Source organism: Fimicolochytrium jonesii (assembly GCF_025526975.1).
Source record: "Fimicolochytrium jonesii strain JEL569 chromosome Unknown EV422scaffold_1, whole genome shotgun sequence".
Lineage (NCBI taxonomy): Eukaryota > Fungi > Chytridiomycota > Chytridiomycetes > Spizellomycetales > Powellomycetaceae > Fimicolochytrium > Fimicolochytrium jonesii.
The window spans coordinates 1,827,897-1,852,455 of NW_026515668.1; the positions used below are offsets into that span (position 1 = coordinate 1,827,897).

The 24,559-nt window shown below is 51.7% G+C and overlaps 6 protein-coding genes across 6 annotated transcripts; 3 read left to right on the plus strand and 3 right to left on the minus strand.

Annotated features, from left to right (window-relative positions):
* Positions 1 to 576: 576 nt before the first annotated feature.
* On the minus strand, positions 577 to 1,360 carry EV422DRAFT_502847 (uncharacterized protein; the record flags this gene model as incomplete). The annotated part of the gene is made up of 2 exons (XM_053068300.1): positions 577 to 610; positions 675 to 1,360. 2 exons carry the CDS (start codon positions 1,358 to 1,360, stop codon positions 577 to 579), a joined length of 720 nt encoding a protein of 239 aa, XP_052930390.1.
* A 156-nt stretch (positions 1,361 to 1,516) lies between these two features.
* On the minus strand, positions 1,517 to 3,120 carry EV422DRAFT_502848 (uncharacterized protein; the record flags this gene model as incomplete). Its single annotated transcript, XM_053068301.1, has 3 exons — positions 1,517 to 2,064; positions 2,139 to 3,017; positions 3,087 to 3,120. 3 exons carry the CDS (start codon positions 3,118 to 3,120, stop codon positions 1,517 to 1,519), a joined length of 1,461 nt encoding a protein of 486 aa, XP_052930391.1.
* Positions 3,121 to 4,181: 1,061 nt separating this feature from the next.
* On the plus strand, positions 4,182 to 7,002 carry EV422DRAFT_502849 (uncharacterized protein; the record flags this gene model as incomplete). The annotated part of the gene is made up of 3 exons (XM_053068302.1): positions 4,182 to 4,807; positions 4,935 to 5,157; positions 5,221 to 7,002. The coding sequence occupies 3 exons, from the start codon at positions 4,182 to 4,184 to the stop codon at positions 7,000 to 7,002; spliced, it is 2,631 nt and encodes an 876-aa protein (XP_052930392.1).
* Positions 7,003 to 18,503: 11,501 nt separating this feature from the next.
* On the plus strand, positions 18,504 to 19,765 carry EV422DRAFT_27872 (uncharacterized protein). Its single transcript, XM_053065939.1, has 2 exons — positions 18,504 to 18,691; positions 18,752 to 19,765. Exons 1-2 carry the CDS (start codon positions 18,686 to 18,688, stop codon positions 19,721 to 19,723), a joined length of 978 nt encoding a protein of 325 aa, XP_052930393.1. The 5' UTR covers positions 18,504 to 18,685; the 3' UTR covers positions 19,724 to 19,765.
* A 25-nt stretch (positions 19,766 to 19,790) lies between these two features.
* Positions 19,791 to 21,064, plus strand: EV422DRAFT_28012 (uncharacterized protein). Its single transcript, XM_053065948.1, has 3 exons — positions 19,791 to 20,288; positions 20,353 to 20,511; positions 20,624 to 21,064. The coding sequence occupies exons 1-3, from the start codon at positions 20,139 to 20,141 to the stop codon at positions 20,717 to 20,719; spliced, it is 405 nt and encodes a 134-aa protein (XP_052930394.1). The 5' UTR covers positions 19,791 to 20,138; the 3' UTR covers positions 20,720 to 21,064.
* Positions 20,878 to 24,233, minus strand: EV422DRAFT_594099 (acyl-CoA dehydrogenase/oxidase). The gene is made up of 9 exons (XM_053073576.1): positions 23,816 to 24,233; positions 23,239 to 23,472; positions 22,866 to 23,158; positions 22,690 to 22,785; positions 22,355 to 22,619; positions 22,188 to 22,287; positions 21,753 to 22,122; positions 21,422 to 21,668; positions 20,878 to 21,342 (listed from the first exon to the last, which is right to left on the minus strand). The coding sequence occupies exons 1-9, from the start codon at positions 24,020 to 24,022 to the stop codon at positions 21,316 to 21,318; spliced, it is 1,839 nt and encodes a 612-aa protein (XP_052930395.1). The 5' UTR covers positions 24,023 to 24,233; the 3' UTR covers positions 20,878 to 21,315.
* Between the last annotated feature and the right edge of the window lie 326 nt (positions 24,234 to 24,559).

A 24,559-nucleotide genomic window follows, 5' to 3' on the forward strand; every position in this document is an offset into this window, starting at 1 on the left:
AGGATTGTGGTCGCGAGCGCAACTTCTCAAAGTTCCGTTCAGTGATCATCGTATCGATAGGAGACAAATTTTAGACGAAGACGACAACAGACAAGATGGTGGAGAAGATGCTCCGGCAAACATAGAAGAAGAGGACGAGGAAGAACATCCTTCCAGACGTTCGGGACGAATCAATAAAGACAGAGAATACGAAGTGGAGTACATTATTGATAATAGAAGAGTCAAAGTGGGAAGACGAACATTCATTGAATATCTAGTAAAATACAAAGACTATCCTATCGAACAAAGTACTTGGGAACGTGTGAGCAACATAAATGCGCCAGATCTAATTCGAGAATTCGAGAATCGTAATAGGCGCTAGGTCAAATCATTTCTTGTCAAAGATCAAAGACTTGTATCGATTATAGTATTGTTGATGAACCGAGTAAGTATGATCGAGTCTTTTCTCAATTTTCCTTTGATATTCCAAGTCGCCATTGTCCTTCTCGCTCAGATAGATACCGAGACTTTGACGAAATCTCCAAACAGTCAAACGGCGCTTTTTGAACATTTTTTCCATAACATCCGCGAATCTATTCAGAAACCATTCATCTGTTGGATCGCCTCCGTTCTGTTTGCAGAAAAGGTAGTTCTGACCGGCCTTTTGTCGAGCCTCCATAAGCATTTTCGCATACTTTCTCCCGTTACCTTTCAGATTGATTTCGTGGGAACGACCTGTCTTGTTTGCATCTTTGACAACTATTTTAGAACAGTCACTCTCAATGTAAACATCCGCGTTTTGATCGAAACATGTGGTGGAGATATCCCCTCTCAACATTTTATCGCTTGACCAAAATATGATCAGGGCAACAAGCATTTGATTCTTGATAATATTCTCACTTGTAAGCGTGGAAAGGACTTCTTTGATTTTGCCGACTATATCAAGAAACGGAACATAGTTTTCAAGATCCAGTTCGGTCATTTTTTGTTCATCGTTTCCCTTTTGGCGTTTCTCTTTTTCTTCAGGAGAAAGGGACATCTTGGTGAAGTGTTCGAGGATATCCTCATTGAATTGCTTATCGACCATCTCGTCGCTAAGATCTTTTTCATTATCAAAAAGAATCCGCTTTTCTTTAGCGCTCATATTTCTAAGGACTTTCGAGAGAAACTTCACTTTATTGGCGCGGGTATGCTTATTCGACCATTTTTTCTCGATTGACGAAAGTAGATCTTTAGGCTTTTTTACAAGATGAAGTTGATCGCTCAGTACGTTACAGGACGAAACCATGGATCTGTGATCCTTATTGCTGTCCTTAATGCGATTGAGCACACTTAGGCAGAATTTATGGTTGAAAGCGGGGTTTTGATTGTTGTCTGACATTATTCTCTATTATAAACGTGTATATGTTTATACCAGAAAATAGTTCTATGGCCGATATAAAAAATCGGCCTACTTATGCTTAATTGGATGTCATCGAGATTACGATCCTATTACAATTAAACTCGGTAAGTTGATATGATTTAAGTCATGATGATGTCATGACACATCGGAGTCACCTTTTCCGTTTTTGGACAAGTCCTTCATTTTCCTCCCAGATAGCAAATCTGTGCGGCCATTCAATTTTGCGATGTAAGTCAATTGCTTCTCGCCCTCTCCCTCGATAATGATCTTGACTATGTCGATCAAGAAGGAGATTCTCGAACGGGGCTTTGTGCAATAATGTGGATGCATTTGAGCCCATATTGGATGCGTTACATCTACCCAAGGGTGGAAATAATCGGCAAGATCCCGGATTTTAACTTGACCCGATTGAGATTCGGTTGTCACATTATCGAGGAACTCGAAAAACCAATCCGTGCGAAATCCGTCGATTTCGGAGGGAACTTTTTTGATATTGCTCTCGCCAGACATCTTGTCGTTCAAGATGATGATGTTTTTGTTCATGTCGCCAATCGCATCCGTTATGCCATCGAATCCCTTTTTCAATTCTTGCAGAAGCATTTCGGTCATACTCTGATCCCCCAAAACACTGGAATTTCCACTGCTTTTAACCATCGCGCTGCTAGATGACTCTCCACGATCCACTGGTAACGAGAAGAAGAAAATAACATTCTTGTCAATACAATTCGCGTGATGGAATAGATTGAGTAGGTACTACCTTTTGAACGCTTCACGGCAGGAGTGAATGTGTCAGGTTGTGCTGGTCGTTTACCCTCACGTCTATCGGCTGCGGCCTTTCTTTTTTGCTCCATTCTTTCCTGTTTCATCCGTTTTGCAGCAGCGCGATCCTGAGCCAGCCTTTCCCTTTTCTCTTCTTTTTTCTTCTGCTTTTCATGAATTCTTCGCATTTGTTCCTCCAGTGACAATCCAGACCCATTCTCGTTGTCACTCAAATCTTCGTCGTCAATGTCATCTTTGCTATCATCATCACCATCATCTTCGGAATCGGAATCGGTGGGTGATCCACGAGATTGCCGCGAGGGGTACTTATTATCGCCAGAAGGTTCAATAGACACTTGACGTGAATTCTTTTTCACTGTTTGCTGCTTGGGAGGTGATAAATGACGACTACTTTCTGGGTTTTCGTACTCCGGTCGGTTCATGCCAGTAGCATCGTTGTCCGAATTATCATCCGAAGTGCTCACATACGGTTTGCTGAACACGGATTTGCTTCCACGACGTTTACGAGGAGTTGACTGACCACTCCGTTGTTCCCCTTCACTGTTCCTTCTGGAAGATATCTTCTCCTTTTCAACTTTGTTTTCCAACTCTTTCATCTTCTCCTTCGCTTTCTGAATCTTTTCGAATGCTTTCCGTTCCCTGGCTGCGATTTGTTCTTGCATTTTCTTTAGTTGTTCGTCCGCAGTGCGCCTTTTCCTTTTGGCTTTGCCGGATTGATGGTTTGTATCTTCTGTACTCGCAATCTCAGCAGGTGCAGGTTCGGTTATTTTGACAGAATTGTTTGTCCCTGTGAAAAGGACATTTTGCTCGGTATCAGATTCCGTGGAAAGCAGTTCATTTTTGTCGATTCCAATTGCTACAAACCGCAACAAAAAATCGTGAGTATAGCCTGGGATCAAAGTATCTCGAAATTTGCGATTCTTACAATCTGTTTCGTCGTGTCCTTCTCTGAACGACATTGATAAAGTTACAGGTCTTATTGATGTTTGTGGAATGTCCAGTTCGGTGTTTATTCCAGTCTCGTTTCTCAAATCCACCCGGTGAATCTTCCAAGAAACTGAATGATTTCCGCAGCGACCTGGTATTACTTTAAACACGAAACGCGCTCTCTGTCCACATTACATTCGGACGGTGAATGCGAGCGACACTAAGACGTACGCTTTCCCTTTCTCGAATCCACTTTCAAAGTTGGATATTGCACTTTCCGATAAGCATTACTGCATTCAAAATGGATAATATCCCTACATACAGTCCCAGCGTAAAAGCGCTCACAAACGATACCGAATCGCTTGCAGCAAATATCGGCGAACTTCTGGAATCCGACAATTTAAGTGAAGATGTTCGCTTTCATTTGGAATCTTTTCGAGTTCACTTAACGGAACACCTTGCAAAGGCCCAAGCCTTGTCGGTTTCTTGGGACAAGATCTTGGAACTTGCGTCCAAAAAATGGTAAAATTGCGTTTGCTCATTATTTAAAGCAATCGACAGAGTAACTTATAACTTCTTTTTATTATGCCCAGAGAAACGATCCGTGGACGGCCTATGAAGCACCCGTCAAATGGAAGACCCCTCATTCCACCGAGAACACGAAAATGCAAGGAAGAAACTTGCAATGAAATTATTCCATTTCAACCCAGACGGATGTACTGTTTAACCCATTTCATGAAAAAAATTGAACTCCCAGTTGGGTTTCAACTTGAACCGGATAGCGATTGATGTTCTCACCCGTTGTCCACCTTTTTCACCTTCCGAGTAATGGAGATGTTTCTTGCAGATCGGCATGTTGGTTTTCGAGCGATAATGTCCAGAACTGTACATTGGCACAGATTCAGTTTCTTTGCCAAGTCGCGAAGGCTCTTTCCATCGATTTGTTTAATTTCTCTGTCATAAAAGGATATGTCCGCTGTATATGTGAACGGACTAAGCATTTCCGATGTTGCTTTATTAATCAATATAAATATTATGAAATCACCTGCGTTTAAATGCCATTTAAAGTATTGATTGTATTAAGAATAAAGCAATGACTCAACACAAACAAGCTCTAACTGGGGAAAAACGCGCGGCAATGGACATCAGGTTTGTCAAGTCTTCTAAACGTTTGCGTGTAAACGACCGAGTCCGACGTGACCGTGCAATAAGCGCTGGGGATTATGATCTCGCAAGAAAGATCGAAGAAGAAGCAATTCCCTTTGCTGGGAGGGAATCGCATCTATCTATTGGAGAGAATGGAAGCGATATCATCAATACTAGTATCGTATGTAGTGAAAGCAGTGAAGAGGCTCATTCTTCGGAAAGGGACATGGAAAGCACCCATTTACCGAACATTCCAGGTGTAACATACCGAGGTGAAGTTGATAATGACCAAGATGACCAAGATGACCACCTTTATCATGAAAAATTTGACCTTCCCCTCGTCAAGCACGAGTTCCAACATGACGGTCGAGTTCAGAACTTGATTACAAGCAAATACGTGGACGCAAAGACTAAAAACGGGCTTCGATATATGAAAAGATTCAAAGTTGCACCAAATACGTACAAAGTCGAATATAATCATGGAAAAGATGCTTTGGAAATTGCAAGTGGGCGACTTGTACCAAATCATTTCTCGTTGCAGCAAATGCCCGCACGCGAAACCCAGCATAGACAGTATCTGTCTTGCGGGCAATATGACGACGTCGATTTTGTAAACTGTCAGCCGACTATTGCCAATCAGTTTCTCCTTCAACGCAATCTAATTGTTCCGCAAATGCAATACTATGTTGAAAATCGACAGGACTGTCTTAAAAAATGGAATATGGAGAAACATGATGTGGATTGCGGTACTCAACACCGTTAACGCGGTAAATTGTCACCCCGATCTCAAAGCCATTCACCGTGCCATTTATGAGAAACTCGTCCCCATCCTTGAGGAGGAAAACCCTGATATTTGGCAAAAAGTTTTGAAATCTCGAAAACCGAAAACAGTCAATAACCGCGAAGGATCATTTTTCTCGCAGGTGTGCCAAACGACCGAAAACACGATGCTGCTCCTTATGCACCACTACTTTCTTAATGCAAAGTTTCGTCCCGATGTTCTCATTTCTGATGGTTGCCAGATTCGTAAAGATCCCGAAAATCCTCTTACCCCTGAACACTTGCGAGCATGCGAGCAATACATCTTTGACAAAACTCAAATGCAGATGAGGATAGCCATTAAACCTATGGAAGTTCCCGCCTCCTACTATGAAAGATTTGGTTTAATTGCGGATAATGATCATCACCAATTATTTCCCATCGTGGATGAGAACACGGTATTTGCTGAATCAACCGAGGAGAAAGAGCCTTTATTTCTCGAACCTCTGTACCCAGAAAATCCACGTCTTGACGAACTAGCAAAGAGCATGATCTGTGAAAAGTCTCACGCGGCATGTGCTCAATTCATCTCCGAATTATGGAGAAACGATTTCTTCTATGGAGATAATAGTTGGTGGCACTTTGAAAATCATTACTGGAAAGATTCACCTTATTCTATGACGCATAAAATAATGTTCGAGTTATTCCCAATCCTTGACGAATTGACAAGTTGGCGCGACACAGGTGGTGATCTAGATGGACATATCTCGAATCTCAAGCGGAGTTTATCGGATTTACCCACATCCAAGAATATCGCATCCGCGTGTATTGGTCATTTTCAGAAACTAGACTATCACGCATTTAAATGTAGTTTGAGTCGAGACTTGGCGCTACTGTGCTTCAAAAATGGAGTCTACGATTTGAACGCCGGACATCTTAGGGATGGCAAACCCCAAGACCGCATCTCTATACAGATTAATTACGACTTTGTTGATTTTTCGCTCCCGGAAAACGTGCATATTTTGAAGCGTCTTGGGACGATTCTCCAACAAATCCTTCCAGATCGTGACGAGCGGGAGTATGTTCTTGATATCCTGGCTTGTGCTCTTGGAGGAAAAAGGACCAATAAACTTGAAATCCTTCTCGGCGAGGGCGCAAATGGAAAATCGCTGCTGACTCAACTTATGGAGTTAGCATTAGGGCCATATGCAACCTCTTGGAGCACCGCAATGCTGTGTACAGAATTCGACCCTACCGCACCAAACACCGAGTTGAACAGGGCCAGACACGTCCGATTCATCAATATCCAAGAAGGCAAAAAATCATCGCAGTTTAACATGGGAACATTTCGAAAGTACACGGGAGGAGATTCCTTCAATGGTATACGCGATCTCTTTGAGAAAGGAAGCGGGGTAAATTCATTCGTACTGCATGCTCAACTTTGGCTATCACTCAATACGCTTATGGCAATATCAGAGGCGAATCACGCAACTTGGAGACGGTTAGAGTTGCTTGAAATGCGGTCCAAATTTGTCGAGGCTGAGTCTGAGGTAGATGTGAAAAACAATCGGTATCTCGCGGATGAGTGTTTGAAGAAAGAACTAACCAGTCTTGCTCCGGCATTCATGTGGTTGTTAATTGAAAAACGCTACAGAAACATGCGAGACAAAAACGACTTTGTTTTATCTCCGCCCACCTCAGTTGTTGAAGCAACGGAGAGATATCGCAGTGAACAGAATGTTTATCAACTCTTCTTTGATGACATGTGTACCTTTGAATCTGAAGGCCGCATCTTCAATACGGAACTATTTGAGAAATGTCAGCAGTGGGCAAAAATCAACCTTAAAGCGGTTACAAAGGCCGATATGAAAAAGTGGCTGTTGAGCCAACCGGGCGTTCAATGGAAAGATTCGTTAAAGATCATGAAAAGCGTAGGCGACTTTGGTCAAAGAAGTGTAGACAAAGTGTCACGAGGATATCTAGGAATCAAATTGAACAAGTATGAGTAGGGAGGGGAAAAGTAGAAGCGGGGGTAGGTAGCCATTAAGAGCAATCCGTAGTCATTCAGGTAGCCATTTTTTCTGACTCGACAAAGAACTTTAGATCGAGTGAAAGGTTGAATTTGATAAGAAGAGTGAAGAGAATAATATGAAGAGAATAGAAAGTAGCCAAGTAGCCATTTATTTTGGAAAGGTGTTATAGTATAAATTTTGATCAACAAGGTGGTGGTGGTGGATATGACCACCACCTTGAGGAGCACATTTTAATATATACGGAGAGAATTCTGGCAGAAAATGGCTACTTGGCTACCATTTGAAACGCTCGACGAAACGGCTCGATAAAAATCAGTGAAAGACGCGTGTTCACTCGATAAAGAGGGAAAGTATGGAGAGGAGGGAAATGGCTACGAAACGGCCACGAAGTGGCTATGAAATGGCTAAAAATGGCTACCACTCGATAACGTTGTTATTCGCGCAAAGTAACAGGACCAATCCGGAGACAACGGAGAGGGTTTCGTGTAGTCCTGGCAAGAATTGGCTCGAAGTCGTTTAATAAAAGAAGGCCCAGCGAGGTCACGTGACTGGAGTCGTGCCGATAGGCTGCTGAGATCTGTAGGATAGGCTGACGAGATCTGTGGCCCATAGACTCATATGCTGAGAATAGGCTGTTGAGGACTATGGGCCATTGACCCGTAGGCTGTTGAGAAGTATGACCTATAGACCCATAGGCTACTGTAATAGGCCACCCATAGGCTGTATAGCCCATGGGTGGCCTATGACACGGGTGCTAATACCGCCGTCAGCTTTGCGATAGTTAACGCTTAGAGCTTGACCCATTTGAACACCCGCATCAAAGGGCGCAACGGCTCGACGGCGACCAACGCCAAGGCAACGGCCCCGCAGAGCGTAACCGCCCCTTGCACAGGCGCAGGGGGTCACCCCCGTGGTCGCCACCTGGAAGGAGGCACTCCCGCTCACGCTCACCTCGTCGACGTCGAAGCCCGGACCCCCGACGCCAAAATCGGACGCCAGAGCGATACAGGCGCGGACAACGAGGTCGCAGGAGCATCTCCCCACCTCGTCGAAGGAGCCGCTCAGCAAGCCGCTATCGCAGCCGCTCCCCGGCGAGGACCCGAAGCCGCTCCCCCATGCGGCGCAGGAGCCGTACCCCAGCCCAACAGGAGAACGGACAGGCAACAATCCTCCAAATCCCAGCCCAGCTGGCCAACACCAACGCCCAACTCCAGCAGCGATTCGAGGCGCCTGGAGAGGGACCGCCCAGATGACAGCCCCTTCGCTGGAGTACAAGTTAGCCGCGAGGACCATTTGGCGGCTAGCGAAGAGCGTAAGCGCAAGGCGGCAGCCGAGAAGGAGTTCCGAACCACCTTGGCTAAGATGCTGACCAAGTTCGATGGTAAGGCTAACAGTAAAGACATGGTCGCCAAACTGGACGAGTTTGTCGACGCCCACCTACGCTATCTGGAAGCCACCAAATTCAGAACAGAGGACAGGGACGTGAAACACTTTGTAGCCCACTTGTTGGGAGACGCCGCTGAGTAGTGGAAGCTCGAGGCTCGCTCCGGAGAGCCTCCCGCCACCCGGGAACGGTTCCTGAAGGCACTCAGGCGCAGGTTCTACCTCGCCAACCTCCGTCATTCGGTCGAGGCAAAACTGGCCGCCCTGAAGTTCAAAGCCAGCATGTCAGACTGCGTTTCGGCCTTCAACGCACTGACCACACAGATCGCTATCCTCCCCGAAAAGGAACATCTCACGTTGCGACAGGAACGTGGGTACTTCCTGAACGGGCTGACCTTCCACCAGGTCGGACGTCGCATCCGTGAGCAGTGTTACCAGTTCATCCTACAACAGGACGATGAGGACGAAGACATCCCCATCAAGACCCTTCAGGAAGCCGCCCAGAGGGCCTTCCGCATCAGGGGTTGCCGACGGGATCGCCCGCATTTCGGAAGACGGCAAAAAGATCCAACCCGCTACGGCCACTCCGGCCGAGGCTCGCGACAAGCGCGATACGCCCCGCACCTTCAACTCCATCCGAGTACCCCTTGGGAAGGAGAGGAAAACTCAGCGAGGCGAATGTCACACCTACGGCAGCAAGGACCACTACGCCCGACCGTGCCCTAAGAACCCGGACCGACTCAAGATCTCGGCGGCGCCCGCCGAGGCCTTCGATGATGACAACGAAGGGTTCCATTCGGCCGCGGAGGAGCCCCCGAGCCCCGCATACTCCGTCAACAGTCAGGATTTTCTCCCCAGGGCCTGACCGCCTGCAGCGCCTCAGCGTCCAGACTGTTATGAATGGGCGGAGCCGACGGAAATAGAGGCGACTTGTGGTGCAGGTTGTTGACAGGTAATGGTATTCAGACCGAAACAAGAACTAGAACAAGACTAGGAAGAACTGGTGTTGATCTGCTGGGGGATCAGGAAGTGGGGAGCTCAGGGGAGGCGGCTATTTATGCTTTTCTGGGAAGGCTGGGGAAGCGTGGGGAAGCAGAAGGGTACGGAATGAGAGGGAAGCCAAGAGAAGCGCCAAGGGTGGGGGAAGCATAGAAACAGAAGACTGGGGATGGGGTGGCTACGCTGAGGCTGTGGCGGGTACGTGGGGAAGTATGGAGAAGGGTTTGTAAGCGCCGAGTGTTGGGAGGTGTGGCTACGTGCGGCTGCGTGGAGAAATGAAGGCAGTGGCAGGTGTGGGGTAGCGCGGCTGCGTGCGGCTGCGAGGTTTGGCAGATGTCAGGTTTTGACAGGGAATTGACATTGACTGACTGTTGGGATGCTGTCATGAGGTAAGCGCATGGTATGGACGCGTCGTCCATAACATCACCCCCTCCTTTAGCCACGGCGTCCGGATGTTGTTTTGATGTTGGCAGGCTTTGGTCGGGGTTTGTCGGGGTACTTTTGGTGGAACTGGGCAACAAGCTCTTGACAGCGGGCAAGGTGTTCCACTGGCTCCCATGTGTTCTGCGAGCTTGGCCAACCCTGCCACTTGATGAGGTACTGAAGGTGCGTGCGTCGAGTACGGGAGTCAAGAATGTCTTCCACAATCCATTCCTCCTGTCCTTCGACTTCTTCTGGTGGGGTGGGTTCTGGCTCAGTTTGCTCCGGAATGGTGAAACGTGGTTCAAGAAGGGAGACATGGAAGACGTTGTGAATTTTGTAGGATGGGGGAAGCTTGAGGCGATATGTGACCGAGTTGATCTTCTCCATGATTGTGAAGGGGCCAATCTTAGGGTGATCAAGTTTCTGGGAAGGTCGGAGAGTCTTGAGATTCCGCTGTAAGAGCCAGACACTGTCCCCGGGTTTCATGTCTGGGCCAGGTGCCCTCTTAGCATCGGCAAAGCGCTTCATGCGTCCTTGGGCCTCCTTGAGCTCAGTGGCAAGCTGTTCATGGATTTCCTTGAGATGGTTGGCACGAGCTTCGGCTGCAGGATTAAGGGACTCGGTTGTGGTGGCGGAAGCCAGACTGAATCGAGGATGGAACCCATAGTTGGCGTAGAAGGGGGTTGTCTGGGTGGCGGAGTGGATGGTGTTATTGTAAGAGAACTCTGCAGAAGACAAGAGTTCCTTCCAGTTATCTTGTTGATAGTTGCAAAAGCAGCGAAGGTATTGCTCAAGAATCTGATTGGTCCGCTCGGTTTGTCCATCGCTCTGGGGATGGAACGCCGATGAGAGGTTGACCTTGGTTCCCAGGAGAGCGAAGAGACGTTTCCAGAAGTGGGAGTTGAACTGTGGGCCACGGTCAGATACAATATCGTCGGGGAGTCCATGGAGCCGGATGACATGGTGCCAGATCAGATCTGCAGTTGACTCAGCGGTGGCAGTTTTCCTGCACGGTACAAAGTGCGCCATCTTGGTGAACCGGCAGATGACAACGAGCACAGAATCAACCCCATCACTGGCGGGTAGATCCGTGATGAAGTCCATAGAAATTGACCCCCAGGGGCGGTCAGGGACCTGCAGGGGTTGGAGGAGTCCGTAGGGCTTGTGTCTGCTGGTCTTGGCTTGAGCACATACGTTGCAGGACCTGATGTAGGACTTGACAAAACGCCACTGGCTAGGCCACCAGTAGTTGCGTGAGATGAGCTCCAGGGTCTTTGACATGCCGTAGTGTCCTGCCAAACGCGTGTCATGCATGTCCCGGCAGATCTCAGCACGGAGCTTGTTGGTGGGGACGAAGACAAGGTTGTCGTACAGCAGAACCCCATTTTCCTCGGAGAATCGCTTTATCCGTTCTTGGTCTTCTTGAGATTGCTGGGCAATGGGGGCCCCAAGCTGTCGCCGGATGGTTTGCGCAAACACATCGGATGCCAGGGCAGCTTTGATTTGGTCAAGGAGCGAGGAGTCCAGTGGGGTCAGATAAGTGGCGGCCAGGCGGAGATGGTCAGGGGTGAGGATCGTGGTTTCCTGGGAGCGGAATGCTTCTTCCCCCTCCCTTAGCTCGTATTCAGAGCGACGAGAGAGGGCGTCAGCTTGGTGTTGCTGGGTACCAGGGCGGTATGTGATGACAAAGTCGAAATCAGCAAAGAAGATTGACCAGCGGGATTGGCGGCGGTTGAGGGTACGGGTAGTCATGAAGTACTGGAGGTTCTTGTGGTCACAGTAAACGATGACCTTGTGGCGGGCGCCAATGAGGTGGTGTGGCCATTGAGCAAATGAGTCTTGGATAGCCAGGAGTTCCTTGTCGTAGATCTCATAGTTGATTTCCTCAGGAGTAAATTTGCGGGAGTGAGAGGCCACGGGGTGGAGTTGATCTGTGTCATCGGGTTGAAGGAGGACGGCGCCAAGGGCAAAGTCGGAGGCATCGGATTCGACAATGAAGGGTTTGTCAGGGTCGGGGTGAGTCAGGATAGGTGCGGAGGTGAAGGCTTTCTTGAGGGTTTCAAAAGCTAGGTGTGCAGCGTGGGTCCATTTGAATGGCAAGTCTTTGCGAGTGAGCGTGGTCAGGGGTGCAACGATCGCAGAGTACCCTTTGATGAATCGCCGGTAGAAGTTGGCAAAACCAAGGAAGCGCTGGATGCCTTTGACATTCGTCGGGGGTTCCCATTCAGTAATGGCAGCCGTCTTCTTTGGGTCCATGGAAATGCCTTGCTGGGAGATGATAAACCCCAGGAACTCAACAGAGTCACGGTTGAATTCGCATTTTTCCGGTTTCGCGTACAGCCCGTGCTGGCGGAGTCGTGAGAGCACCTCTCGGACGTGGTTGGGGTGGTCTTCTGGGTTTTTTGATAAGATCAGAATGTCGTCAAGGTAGACCACAACAAAAACGTCGAGGATGTCACGGAATATGTCGTTCATGAGGTGTTGGAATACTCCAGGGGCATTGGTGAGCCCAAACGGCATGACATTATATTCGAATAGGCCGTAGCGACATCGGAACGCTGTCTTCCATTCATCCCCTGGCCGGATCCGAAGAAGGTTGTAGGCTCCCCGGAGGTCAATCTTGGTGAGCCGGCGTGCCCCTCGAAGACGATCCATGATGCTGTTAATCAAGGGCAAGGGATAGCGATTCTTGATGGTGATATTATTGAGTCCACGATAGTCGACGCACAGACGGAGGGAACCGTCCTTTTTCTTGACAAAGAGGACTGGGGCACCGGCGGGAGACTTGGAGTGCTTGATGAACCCCTTAGCTAGGTTCTCTTCAAGGTAGTCACAGAGTGCCTGCATTTCAGGCTCGCTGAGACTATAGATCGGGCCGAACGGTGGCTGTTTGCCCTCTTCTAAGTCGATGGGACAGTCGTAGAGTCGGTGCTCTGGGAGGGTATCCGCGTTCTTCTTGGCGAAGACGTCCGCAAAATCTTGGTATTCTTCAGGAATGATGGCCTTCGGATCTTTTGGAGGAGTGGTCGCCAGGGCTTGGGAATCTGACTTGGTCGGATTGGCGTAGGCAATGAATGCCTGGTCATGCCTTGCCGCCACACGGAAAGCTGGGGCGCTGATAAACGATACGTGGATCGGTGTGGGTGCTGGGTCCAGTGTGTTGGGTGTCTGGGCTAGGGAGACTGAAATCTCGTCTTGATGGATACGGATCAGAGGTTCAGGGGTTCTTGAGGGCTTCGGGCTAGGTTCTGTTGGCAGGGCATCCCAGGAGGCGTATTGTCCAAAACCGCAATGGCAGCGGACGCAAAGAGTGCGAGTCTTCCAGTGTAGCTCCACATCATGGAGCTCAAACCAGGGAAGCCCCAGGATGATTGGCGCATGCGGGGAACATGTCACATGGAATACCACCTCCTCGAAATGGTCGTTGACCCACATGCCCAAAGGTTGGGTGTGATGGGTAATGGAGCCCGCATGGCTGGGACGTCCGTCAACCAGTTCAAGCGCAATGGGGTCCTCCTTCTTGACAAGTGGGATGCGGTGCTTGCGGGCATAACTTTCGTCGATGAAGCACGACATCGCACCGGTGTCAAGTAGTGCTGAAAGCTGAACTGGAGCTCGCTGGGCCGATATCTGCAGGGTAACAGGGTACTCGAATGGTGAGGATGGGCCCAAAATCCGCATGGGTGAGGGTATCTCAGATCGGAGATTGACATTGTTGGTGGTCAGGAGAAGGGTGTTGCTGGAGATGCCAGGATCGGAGCAAGGTTTTGTGGCTTCTCCCTTGGCAGTACTTGCGTGGTGAGAAGGCCCAGGACAGGTGTTGCCCAGCTGCTCAGCCTTTACTGCAGCTGGACTTGGGCAAAATCCTGGATGGGTGCAGGTTCCTTAACCGCGACATTCGCCGTGCGTATCTTGTTCGGGCAGAGTTTGGCTATGTGGCCGGGTTTACCACAGTAGAGGCAAAGTTTGTTTGTGATGCGGTGTTGGCGTTCTAGCGGTGTGAGGGGTCCTCGCGGACGAGCTGCGTCAATGACCATAGGGTCGTCTGGGCGGTTGTCGGGGCTCATGAGGGTGGGGCTAGTGGTAACTGGCACATATGGCTGTCGGTTCCTGCTTCGCTCTAGACGGCGCTCAAACAATCGGTTGTCACATTGGATGGCCTGTTCCATCACGGTGTCGATTGAGGCGGTAGGGGGCATCGTGAGCATTAAGTCCTTGACGTCTTCTTTGAGGCCGCGACGGAAGGTGGCAATCAATGCCTGGTCATTCCACGACACATCGCATTGCAGCTGTCGGAATTCAGCTACATACTCTGTTGCTGCACGGGTTTGTCGAAGGTTCTGGAGCTTGTTTTCGGACGTGCGGATCCTGTCGCTGTCTCCAAAGACTGCTTGCATTTGCTGGATGAAATCATCCAGGTTCGTAAGGGAATGATGGTCTTGTTCGACAAGGGGCGCCAGCCAGGCCTGGGCGGTGCCAGTGAGGTAGGTGCCAATAGTTCGTATCTTGGTCTGATCGTTGGGGTAGCGCCTGGGTTGGAGGGCGAACATGAGCCGGATCTGGTTGAGGAACCCACGGAACTTGCTTCGGGTGCCATCAAATTTGTCTGGGAGACTGATTTTGGGTTCGGGGGCGTGAGTGGCAGGGGCAGTGGTCTGGGTTTGCGCTAGTTCGGCTTGTAGGGTGGTATTCTGCGCTCGAAGTTTGTCAATCGCATTGCACATGGCTTGCCAGGCTTCGGCCGTGAGGGGAAGGGCGTCGGACATGGTGATTTGGCGTGGAGGTACAGCGGCTGGGGGTTGTTGAGCAGATCAAACTGTTATGAATGGGCGGAGCCGATGGAAATAGAGGCGACTTGTGGTGCAGGTTGTTGACAGGTAATGGTATTCAGACCGAAACAAGAACTAGAACAAGACTAGGAAGAACTGGTGTTGATCTGCTTGGGGATCAGGAAGTGGGGAGCTCAGGGGAGGCGGCTATTTATGTTTTTCTGGGAAGGCTGGGGAAGCGTGGGGAAGCAGAAGGGTACGGAATGAGAGGGAAGCCAAGAGAAGCGCCAAGGGTGGGGAAGCATAGAAACAGAAGACTGGGGATGGGGTGGCTACGCTGAGGCTGTGGGCGGGTACGTGGGGAAGTATGGAGAAGGGTTTGTGAGCGCCGAGTGTTGGGAGGTGTGGCTACGTGCGGCTGCGTGGAGAAATGAAGGCAGTGGCAGGTGTGGGGTAGCGCGGCTGCGTGCGGCTGCGAGGTTTGGCAGATGTCAGGTTTTGACAGGGAATTGACATTGACTGACTGTTGGGATGCTGTCATGAGGTAAGCGCATGGTATGGACGCGTCGTCCATAACACAGACAACCCGAGGGACCTACCGGTCCCCGACTGCAGGACACCATTCCGGAATACCGCCCCGGGCCCGTCATCGACCAGCACACGTTCATGGTCCATGGACATGTCGGCGGCATCTTCTGCCGCATCCTCATAGACACTGGTTGCAATACCATGCTCATCAGCAACTCATTCGCCCAACGCCATGATCTTAACACGTACGACTGTCCCACGCCCCTCGAGGTGCGCTGGGGTGACAAAGCCGGATCATACGGCGCCACGCGGATGATTTGTGCCGACCTCTCCGTCTTCACGGAGGAACGAATACCTCATAAGACCCCTCGGGTCCCGTTCGTCGTGGCCCCGATCCGCGCGGATGTTATCCTAGGGCTACCCTACATCCTGGACCTTGACCTCATACGCTTATGGCGCGACAATGGGTTCCCGGCGCTTCAATTCGAGGCTACCGCAACCGTACTAACTTTCCGCGCTAAACCTACCACCCATCGATGGCAACAACCCAGCGCTTGCGCGGCCCGGTTACTCGAACCTCATACGGGCCCTCGCCCCCGCCGTTTCTACCCAAAGCGCGCGGCCTTAAATGAGGAGGGCTTCCTCACGGCCAAAACAATTCAAGCGAGCGATCAAGCGGGATAAGACCACCGAGGTCTATACCGCATGGGTCTCACGCACGGACACGGAGGTGGACCTGGCCACAGATGACGCCCTTGCGGACGTTGCCGAAGCCGAGGCTAACTTCGTTCGCACGGTCGAGGCGAAGAAACGTGCGATCCTGGCGGACCGAAAGGCAACGGCCACCCCTCCGGATACCACCCCAGAGGATCCACTCGCGTCGGTCGCCGCCGACCACCCTCTTCGCCCGACGTTGGAACAGTTTACAGATACCCTCTTCACCGAACAGACCGGCCTCCTGCCGGACCGCGGCGACGACAACTTCAGCATCAATCTGAAGCCTGGCTCCAAGCCTGTCATGCTCCCACTCCGCCACTTGGCCCCCGATGAACTCGACGAGCTATGGCAGCAACTCGAGCGCCTATCATCCCGCGGGTGGATCTCCCACTCTAAGAGCCCCTGGGGGGCACCCGTGCTGTTTGCCCCAAGGAAGGACGGTGGCCTCCGCTGCTGCATCGACTACCGGGCCCTCAACAAGATGACCCATAAGGACGCCACGCCCCTCCCGAACCTCAACGAGCTTTGGGACCGCCTTGTCGGCATGAAGTTCTTCACCGCTATCAACATCCGCGATGCCTACCACTGCATCCTCATTCGGGAGGAAGACCGTGAGAAGACTGCCTTCCGGACGCGCTTCGGCCACTTCCAGTACAACGTATTACCCTTCGGGCTGACGAACGCGCCCGCGACGTTCCAACGCCTCACGAACAAACTCCTGGGCGACAAGTACAATTCATACCTCATCTCTTACCTCGATGACATCCTTATTTTCAGCCCCGACATGGATTCACACATCGGGCATGTCACCAAAGTGCTCAAGACCCTTTCGGCTCACCGCCTCCACGTGAAACCGTCCAAATGTCAGTGGGCAGTGGACCAGGTCGAGTTCTGCGGGCATATGGTCGGTAAGGATGGCCTTTCCATCGCCCCGTCCAAGGTCGAGGCTGTCCGCGCTCGACCCGAACCCACCAGCGCCCTCGAGCTCCTCTCCTTCATGGGGCTAGTCAACTATGTCAAGGAATACATTCCGCATTATGCTGACACAGCCCTCCCACTGACCAACCTTCAATCTGGCACCCGCCCGTGGCAGTGGGGCGCCGAGGAACAAGCAGCAATCGACACCATCAAGGCGCGCGTCGCCGACGCCCCTTGCCTGGCGTTCTTTGACCCCGATAAGTTCCCCTACGTCTTCTCTGACGCGTCGGGCTTCGCCGTAGGGGGCTGGATCGGTCAGGGCACAGATGGGGACTTTCCCATGCCAAATCCACTGCCCACCACAAAAAAGGGCCTCAATAACCTTCCGCGCCTCCGCGTCATCTCATATTACTCACGCAAGATGGCTCCGGCCGAAACCCGATACCCCGTGCACGAACAGGAGCTCCTCGCATTGGTCAAAGTGATCCGCGCTAACCGCCACTACCTCATCGGTCGCCAATTCCGTGCATTCATTGACCACGAATCCCTCATATACCTCCAGAATCAGCCTCATCTCTCCCGGCGCCCGGCCGGATGGGTGGAGTTCCTTCAGGACTACGACTTCACTATCAAATACCTCCCCGGCGAGTTCAATCACATCGCCGACATACTCAGCTGCACCCCACTATACGCCCCAAAGTGCGCCAGGTGTCAGATGAAGGTCGAAGTGTTCTCCATTGTCACCGGGACACCTCTACCGGACATCACCGGCCGCCTCCCTACCGACGCCGAGTGGCTCACTGCGCTCGACGATGACAAGTTCTGCCAGGACACCCTCGCCCACCTGCAGACCACCGCAACGAACCCCGACGACCCCTCTACCCTCTCGGGTTTTGCCCGACGCCTCACGCGCGACGACCGCGGCTTCCTTTTGTACCATGGCCGCCGCTATGTCCCCGAGGGCCTTCGGGGCCCCCTCCTCAGGTTCTATCACGACTCCCTGGCCAACGGCGGCCACTCGGGTGTCCAGCGCACCGTCGCCAAACTCCTCGCGCTCTACTACTGGCCCCGCCTCGAGCGCGAGGTCCACCAGTACGTCCGGACTTGTCCCGACTGCCAACGCAACAAGCAGGCTTCCAACTTCGGGCTCCTACGCAGCATTCCGGTCCCCGACAAGCGCTGGCGTCGCGTCAGCTTGGACATCTACTTCCCCACGACGAACTCTAAGGGGGGGGAAGCGGGAGACGAGTCCGTCATGGACAAGGGAGCCGTCCTCATCCTGGTGGACTACTTATCCAGCCGCGTAATCCTCCTTGAGACCCACGCCAAGGCGACGGCAAAGGAACTCGCCCAGCTGTTCTTCGACCAGGCCTTCCGCATCACGGGCATTCCCCACACGATCATCAGCGATCGGGACACCAAATGGACCGGCGCCTTTTGGAAGCACCTCCTGAAGTGCGCCGGCGTAGAGCAGGAACTCTCGTCACCTCTCAAGAGCATCGCCAGTAGTAAAGCAGGATGGCTCCTAACGTATCGATGCTTCCGATTCCCAGCGCCCTAATAACTGTATCCGCTAAATGCTCGATATCCAACGCAGTATTGGTGAAGAAGAGAAGGAACGGTGTATGTACAGTATCTAAGTATGGGTTCGAGCGAGACGGGTCGCGACGACATTACAGCTAAGACACTCGAACGGTTTTTGTGTGAGCGCGCCAGCATTTGGTAATCTCCTTGGTGTTTCATGACACGGCAAACTTGGCATTGGTCCTATCTCGTCGCTATATAGACGACATTGGAATTTGGGACACACCCGCAAGGAAAGGAAAAATCTCTCAAGATAGATACATCAGGAATTAGTAGGCATGTTATATCATTGCCTGGAAAAGGAAAAGATGGATTCCCTGAAAAGATGGATTCTATAAATGAAGGTAATGCTTTGGAGCCGGACTTTGCTTCCACACAGATAGTGGACAAGCTCTCAGTACAAGAACATCTATCTTTTCAGCACCATGACGAATTCGCCTACCATCCGGTCGAGCCTGGACATCACCGAGGCGTCTCCCGCATACGACACGAAGGTCCCAACATTGGAGATACGACAACCTTTTTACCACGAGTCCAGTATTGAACTTGTGGAAAGAGCCGCCGAAACTTTCCCTGCTCCCGCTGGCACCCGGACCGCAATATTCAGCATCGCCGATATCGCCGCGGGATTGAAAACCAAAATCCACGCAGCACTCCTAGCCAAACACATCATCCACCTCGTTCTGCGAGTGGAGAATGTGACATACGTTGTGATCCAGTACCAAGATCAGGCTCAGATAGCGGTCACTGCAGATTTGGTGCGGACCCTCGCCGGTTGCGGTCCTGACAAGTACCGGCTTTTCACCCCTGAAGAGAATGACAACCTCTTGGACGGCCGAACCCTGCCGAGGCGCCTCCCGTTCGCGTGCGCTGTAATCCCCACGGCCCCCCGTTCCCGCTCTCTCCGCACCGAAAGCAGTGGTGCATGCGATTTAGATCTTATAATACCAGAGGAGATAGACCGTCACCTCAACCTGAATGTTCGCCGCCGCCAAGCCGGTACCATGGCCAGGACTGCCGGTAAAGCAATCGCACAAACATCGTCCATCGAAAAACTCCTGGAAGCCGGCCTGACGTTCGCCGGTTACCACCATCCGACAGCGGGGGCAGGTGCCGGCAAGATTGGCGCTGCGTTGGGAAACGCCGCTGATAAACTCCTCGCTGAAGTGCCTTCGTCGTCGCGGGCCGCTACCCCCACCATTGCGTCTACAAGCGCAGTGCCTCCCCCGGGTCTCACTGCGGACCAGTTTCTGAAATGGCGAGAGGTGGAGGCGGGTATCGCGAAGGAAGTCACAAAGCAGATGGAGGAAGTCACAAAGCAGATGGAGGAAGTCACGAAGCAGTTGCAGCTGGCGAAAGGAATTGAGAAAGCTTGATTATAAATATTACAGTTTAAATTCATAAATAACATTGTCGGGCAACAAACGGTCGTTCCATCCATGCGTTCGTAGTAACTTCGTACAGCTCTTCTCCGTCCTCGACCTCCTTTGGCGAACTAACCGGACCACCCAAACAACCGGCGCAGGCACTCCGATCTGGAACTCCTTTACAAGTAGCCACTTGCCTGTTGCACGAGGTGCAAGATCTTTGGATTCCGCGCGAACTCGTCGTTTGCCCGGAGGGAGACATCAGCGCACCTCGACAATGGGGCGCATGTCAAACGGTCTAACGGTGGACTGCCCTTTTCCGTTCACCGAGCTCAGGGAGGACTAAACCCGGTTACGTGGGCCTTCGATAAGTCATCACCGTCACATCCCGAAGCAATCCTTCCGGGCAAAACCCCCCATCCAAATGTTTGCGAGGTCAGTGTTCACTCTCGCCCAGCTTGCGTTTCCCTTCGGATTGCTCATCGTCGGGAAGCGAACAAAGCACAGCGGAGTCCTCTCGGGCAGGAGTCCGCACGGTGGGGATAGAGACTGGCACGTCAACATCGGCAGCAATGTGAGTTTGCGCAAACCACCGATGATAGTTTTACTTTCTGCATGCTTATACCGTCTCTTCACAGATGCGGGCCCCCGCCGCCCACCCCCCGACGCGCTGGCGGTATCGGCAGAACCCGGGCAGACTGGATACTAGCAGCAGCAACCACCCACGTCCGCCAGCTTCACCCTCCGCCGAATATGGCGGTCGTCAAGAAGGCCGTTTGGAGGGCGAGAAAGGATCTGTACGTTGACCTCGTTAAGTGAGTGATCAGGGCCGCACATGTCTGAGTCCATCCCATCCCTTCTGTCTAACGAGCGGCATAACCCCTTCGATGGCGTAACCCAATCATCAAGACGGTCCTTATATTCCCCATCATGGTCATTGCTCAAGTATCCCTCCCGCCGCAACCGAAAGCAGAGTGGAACCTCCAGAACCCTTTAATGGACTGAATACAAGGAAAAAAATGAAAATTTTCTTGTATTCAGTCCAGTAAGTGATGCAATTCATTCTCACCCGGGTACCTCGATTGCTCGAAATGGCTTTCTCGGAATGGCCCGATCGCTAATCGGATACGCGGTCTTCCTCTGAGCGCGCACCCGGATGATTGCTGTTATCATCGGAACGGGCAACAAACTGGGGTATTTCCCCAGAGAGGTCATGAAAAACGCTGTGGCTTAAGGAAAGGGTGGGTTGGTTTTTGTCTTGATGATGGGATCATATGTCGTGATGGCAGGTCTCCGCTGCTGGGCCTTGTTCAACCCCAACCATGTCGAGTTTGGTGGGATTTTGAATTGGGGGCTGTTGAAAGGAATGAGGGCGATCATGCACTGAGTGCGCGTTTTATATGATCACGAGAAAAGTTGTGATTGGCGTCAAAACAGTGGCTAGATAACCCAACGATTTCGGGTCCAAACTTCGACACTAGGGTAGATTCAGGAAGGTACAGTCAAGGATGTACTTTGGCTGTGCGGATGCAGAAAGAGAGGGTGGCGGGGTAGCGTCAAGAGATGGGCATGTAAGGCTCATGACAAAATCTTTCCATCGCTCAAAGCCTGGATCGGACGAGCTCTCCCTACAAAGTGTGTCAAAAAAAACATAGTCAGTGGTCCATTCCCAGAAAGATATACAAACACCACCACTCAGTCACATACCCTGTTATCAGTCTTATTATATTCCTCCCAATCATTCGCAATGGGCGCAAACACCATCCACGGTTTGACACCCAAGCCTTCGACGATGTTCATCGCCTCGGGTGCGAGTTCCTTGACCCACTTGCGCTGCAGCTCCTGGAGATCGCGGGCGCCGGCGGGGGAGATCAGTTGCGCGGTGAGGAAGAAGGTGAGGTTGTCGGTGACGAGGGTTGTGGCAAAGAGTTTGGCGATTTGGCCGAGGATTTTCCTGTTGAAGGAAACGTTCGAAGAGGTCAGGCCACCACAACTAAAGGACTGGTCAATCAATGTGCGGAAGGTGAGTTTGACTTACTTGACACCGGTGTCGGTCTCCTTATGAATGACAATCAAGAACTGCTCCAACGAGATCCTCTCTCCATACGCCCGTGCAAGATCCTGGATCAGATCGCTCTCCTCCTTCATCCACACATCGAAGATCTTTGCGCCATGGCCAAGCTTAGTCTTCATCGTCTTGCTGAGGTGGTCCAGGTTGATGATCTCGCGAAGCTGCACGAGTTTGGTCAACGTGTCAATGTGGGAGAGGTCCCAGTTGATGCTGCCGGTGCGGTCGATGGTGGGGTATTTGACTTGTCCGGCGTCGTAAGCGGCTAGGAGCTCTTTGGCGGTCTTTTGAGTGAGGACGGAGTTGTCGCCCTCGGCGGTCATGGCGGCGTGGGAGAATCCTGAGAAATAAAACTTGCGTGAGATACTTGCGAGAGCTCCGTCGAAAGGATTCTCTGCTCCTTACCGAGATAGTCTCCGAATTCATTGCAGGCGAGGTACCCTTGACCTCCGCAACGTTCTCGAGAAATCGTCGCAGCGCGTTCGAAGTTCCATGCGAGAAGAGGCTGGACGAAGTAAAAGACTTCATCAGTATTGCGGAAGAGTGTAAGTGCCATTGTCCTCGTCACCAACCTTGATAACACAGCACAATCGAACAATCTCAGCATGCTCAGCATCCGAGTGGTTAGCCCACCGCTGCTTGATGTAGTTCAGCCCAAAGTTCAGACCGATGGTACGGGCGAGGAGCGGGATCAGAGCGTTTTGCTGCAGCTGGTAATCCAGGATCGGCGTGTCGGACTTGCCGGTTGGGCCGACGGTCAAGCGGGAGTGGGCGTACCGGAAGGCCACTGTGAGCACCTTCTTGGCACCACCGACAGACATGGACGCGATGCAGAGGCTATTTTGCGACAGAGTGTCTCAATGAGTATGCGTGGACTTGTCAACCATTCCAGCGCAGCATAATTTACCGTCCAGCAAGCAGTTGGTCGGCGACAACGAGGAAACGAGCACGACGTGCGCTGATGGAACACGTGTAATCGCCCGCGGGAGTTACATCAGCGTATCTAAGAAAAAGGTGCCGGAAAGTCAGGATCCACCGTCCGCTTCTCAGAATCTGGTGATACGCGCGAATCCAACGCCATACTTGTTCAAGATGTTCTCCGACGGAATCCGCACATTGTCGAACCACAGCTTCGCATTGTCAACACCATTGCATCCCATCTTGAACCCCATATCCTCAACACGGACTCCCGGGGCAACCGAGAGATCCTCGTTACGGATACGGACGAGGAACACGTTGATGCCCTCGTGCTTTCCCTTGACGAATGTCTGAGCGAATACGACACACCATTTGGCGTGAACGGCACCGTTTGTGATCCAGTACTTTTGAGCGAGCGTGCTGGGGGTGTTGATGATCCATTCCTTGGTGGCCGCGTCCTTCATGATTCAAAGACACGGTCTGAGCATATTGCACCATTGTTTTGCAAATGTTGACCAAGGCGAAGGGCAAAACTCACAAAGACAGCAGTGGTTTCCATCTCAACGGCATTGTTGCCGTACCCCAACTCCGTCAACCCAAAGCATCCAACCGCATCCAACGAGTCAATTCCAGGAAGGTATTTGCGATGACGCTCGGTTCCAAGCTTGATGACCGTTCCGCCAAACAAGTTGAACTGCACAGTCATCTTCGTAGTGAAACTGCCTTCGATCATTCCACTGATTTCGTGCGCCGCGAATACATTGAGAGGGTTCTATATTTAACAGAGAGAGGTTGTTGGTTGATGGATGGTTGGCTGATGGTTGAACATAGAGCGGATGGCTGAACGATACCCCGCTCGCTCCGCTCGCTCCGAGAAGGTTGAGCTGGTGTGTGATCCGTGCCTCCGGCCCAGTAGGCTCAGCCTCGCTTCGCTCGGCCTCGCCGCCCATAAGCATCCCTGCGCCTCCGGCGCGTTTGCTCGCCTTCTCCTCGCTGCGCTCGGAACCCTCAAGCATTCCTCGCTACGCTCCGTCCCTGTGCCTACGGCTCAGTTCGCAAGCCTTCTTGCGCCTCGCTGTCCCTCGCGTTCTCCTCGCTATAGCTCGGACGCATACCTTCTCAAAATCCAGCACAGAAATAAACCCGGCCTCCGTAACCTTCTTCAGCCTCTCCAGCGCAATCTCCCTCTGGTACCTCAACGACACATCATATCGTGGAGTGAACGTCTGGAGGTTCTGACGGATATAGTCCTTGAACCGCGCGCGCTTTTCCTGGTTGTCTGCTTCGAGGACGTAGGTGAAGCGTTCGGTGTTGAACGGCATGTTGGTGGAGGGGGTTGGTCGGGAGAAGAACGAAAGCCGTGGGAAAATGGTGATCTCCTGGTGGGTTTAAACTTTATAGGGATGGTGCAGGGTGGTGGGTGAACAACTCAAATTCAATGCATTAAAAGACCGGCAAGAATCGGGGACTAAATACAGTAATTTGGGGACGCGTCTGTTTGGCAGTTTGCCCCAGAGGAGACTCCGAGGAGAGTCGCAGGAGGGATTTGGAGAGTCACTGTCAATGGAGACTGACTTTGTTGTCTGTCACATGGCGCGCGCGATCAGACTGTGGGCCATCAATCACGCTCATTGGTCCACGCACTCACTTATTACGGTAGATGACCGCCGCGGTCTCCGTGCGCTTTTGCTTTCACATGTCACCCAGAAAATAGCGAGCGAGCCTCGGTTTCCTTTTCTGGTAGGAACAGTTAGCACCTGTTACACACGGCTTCGCATCAAAACATCCCAATACATTCCCCACGAAACAGCCAGATATAGGAGCACACAAGAGGGATTATCGCATCTTCCCTACAACAC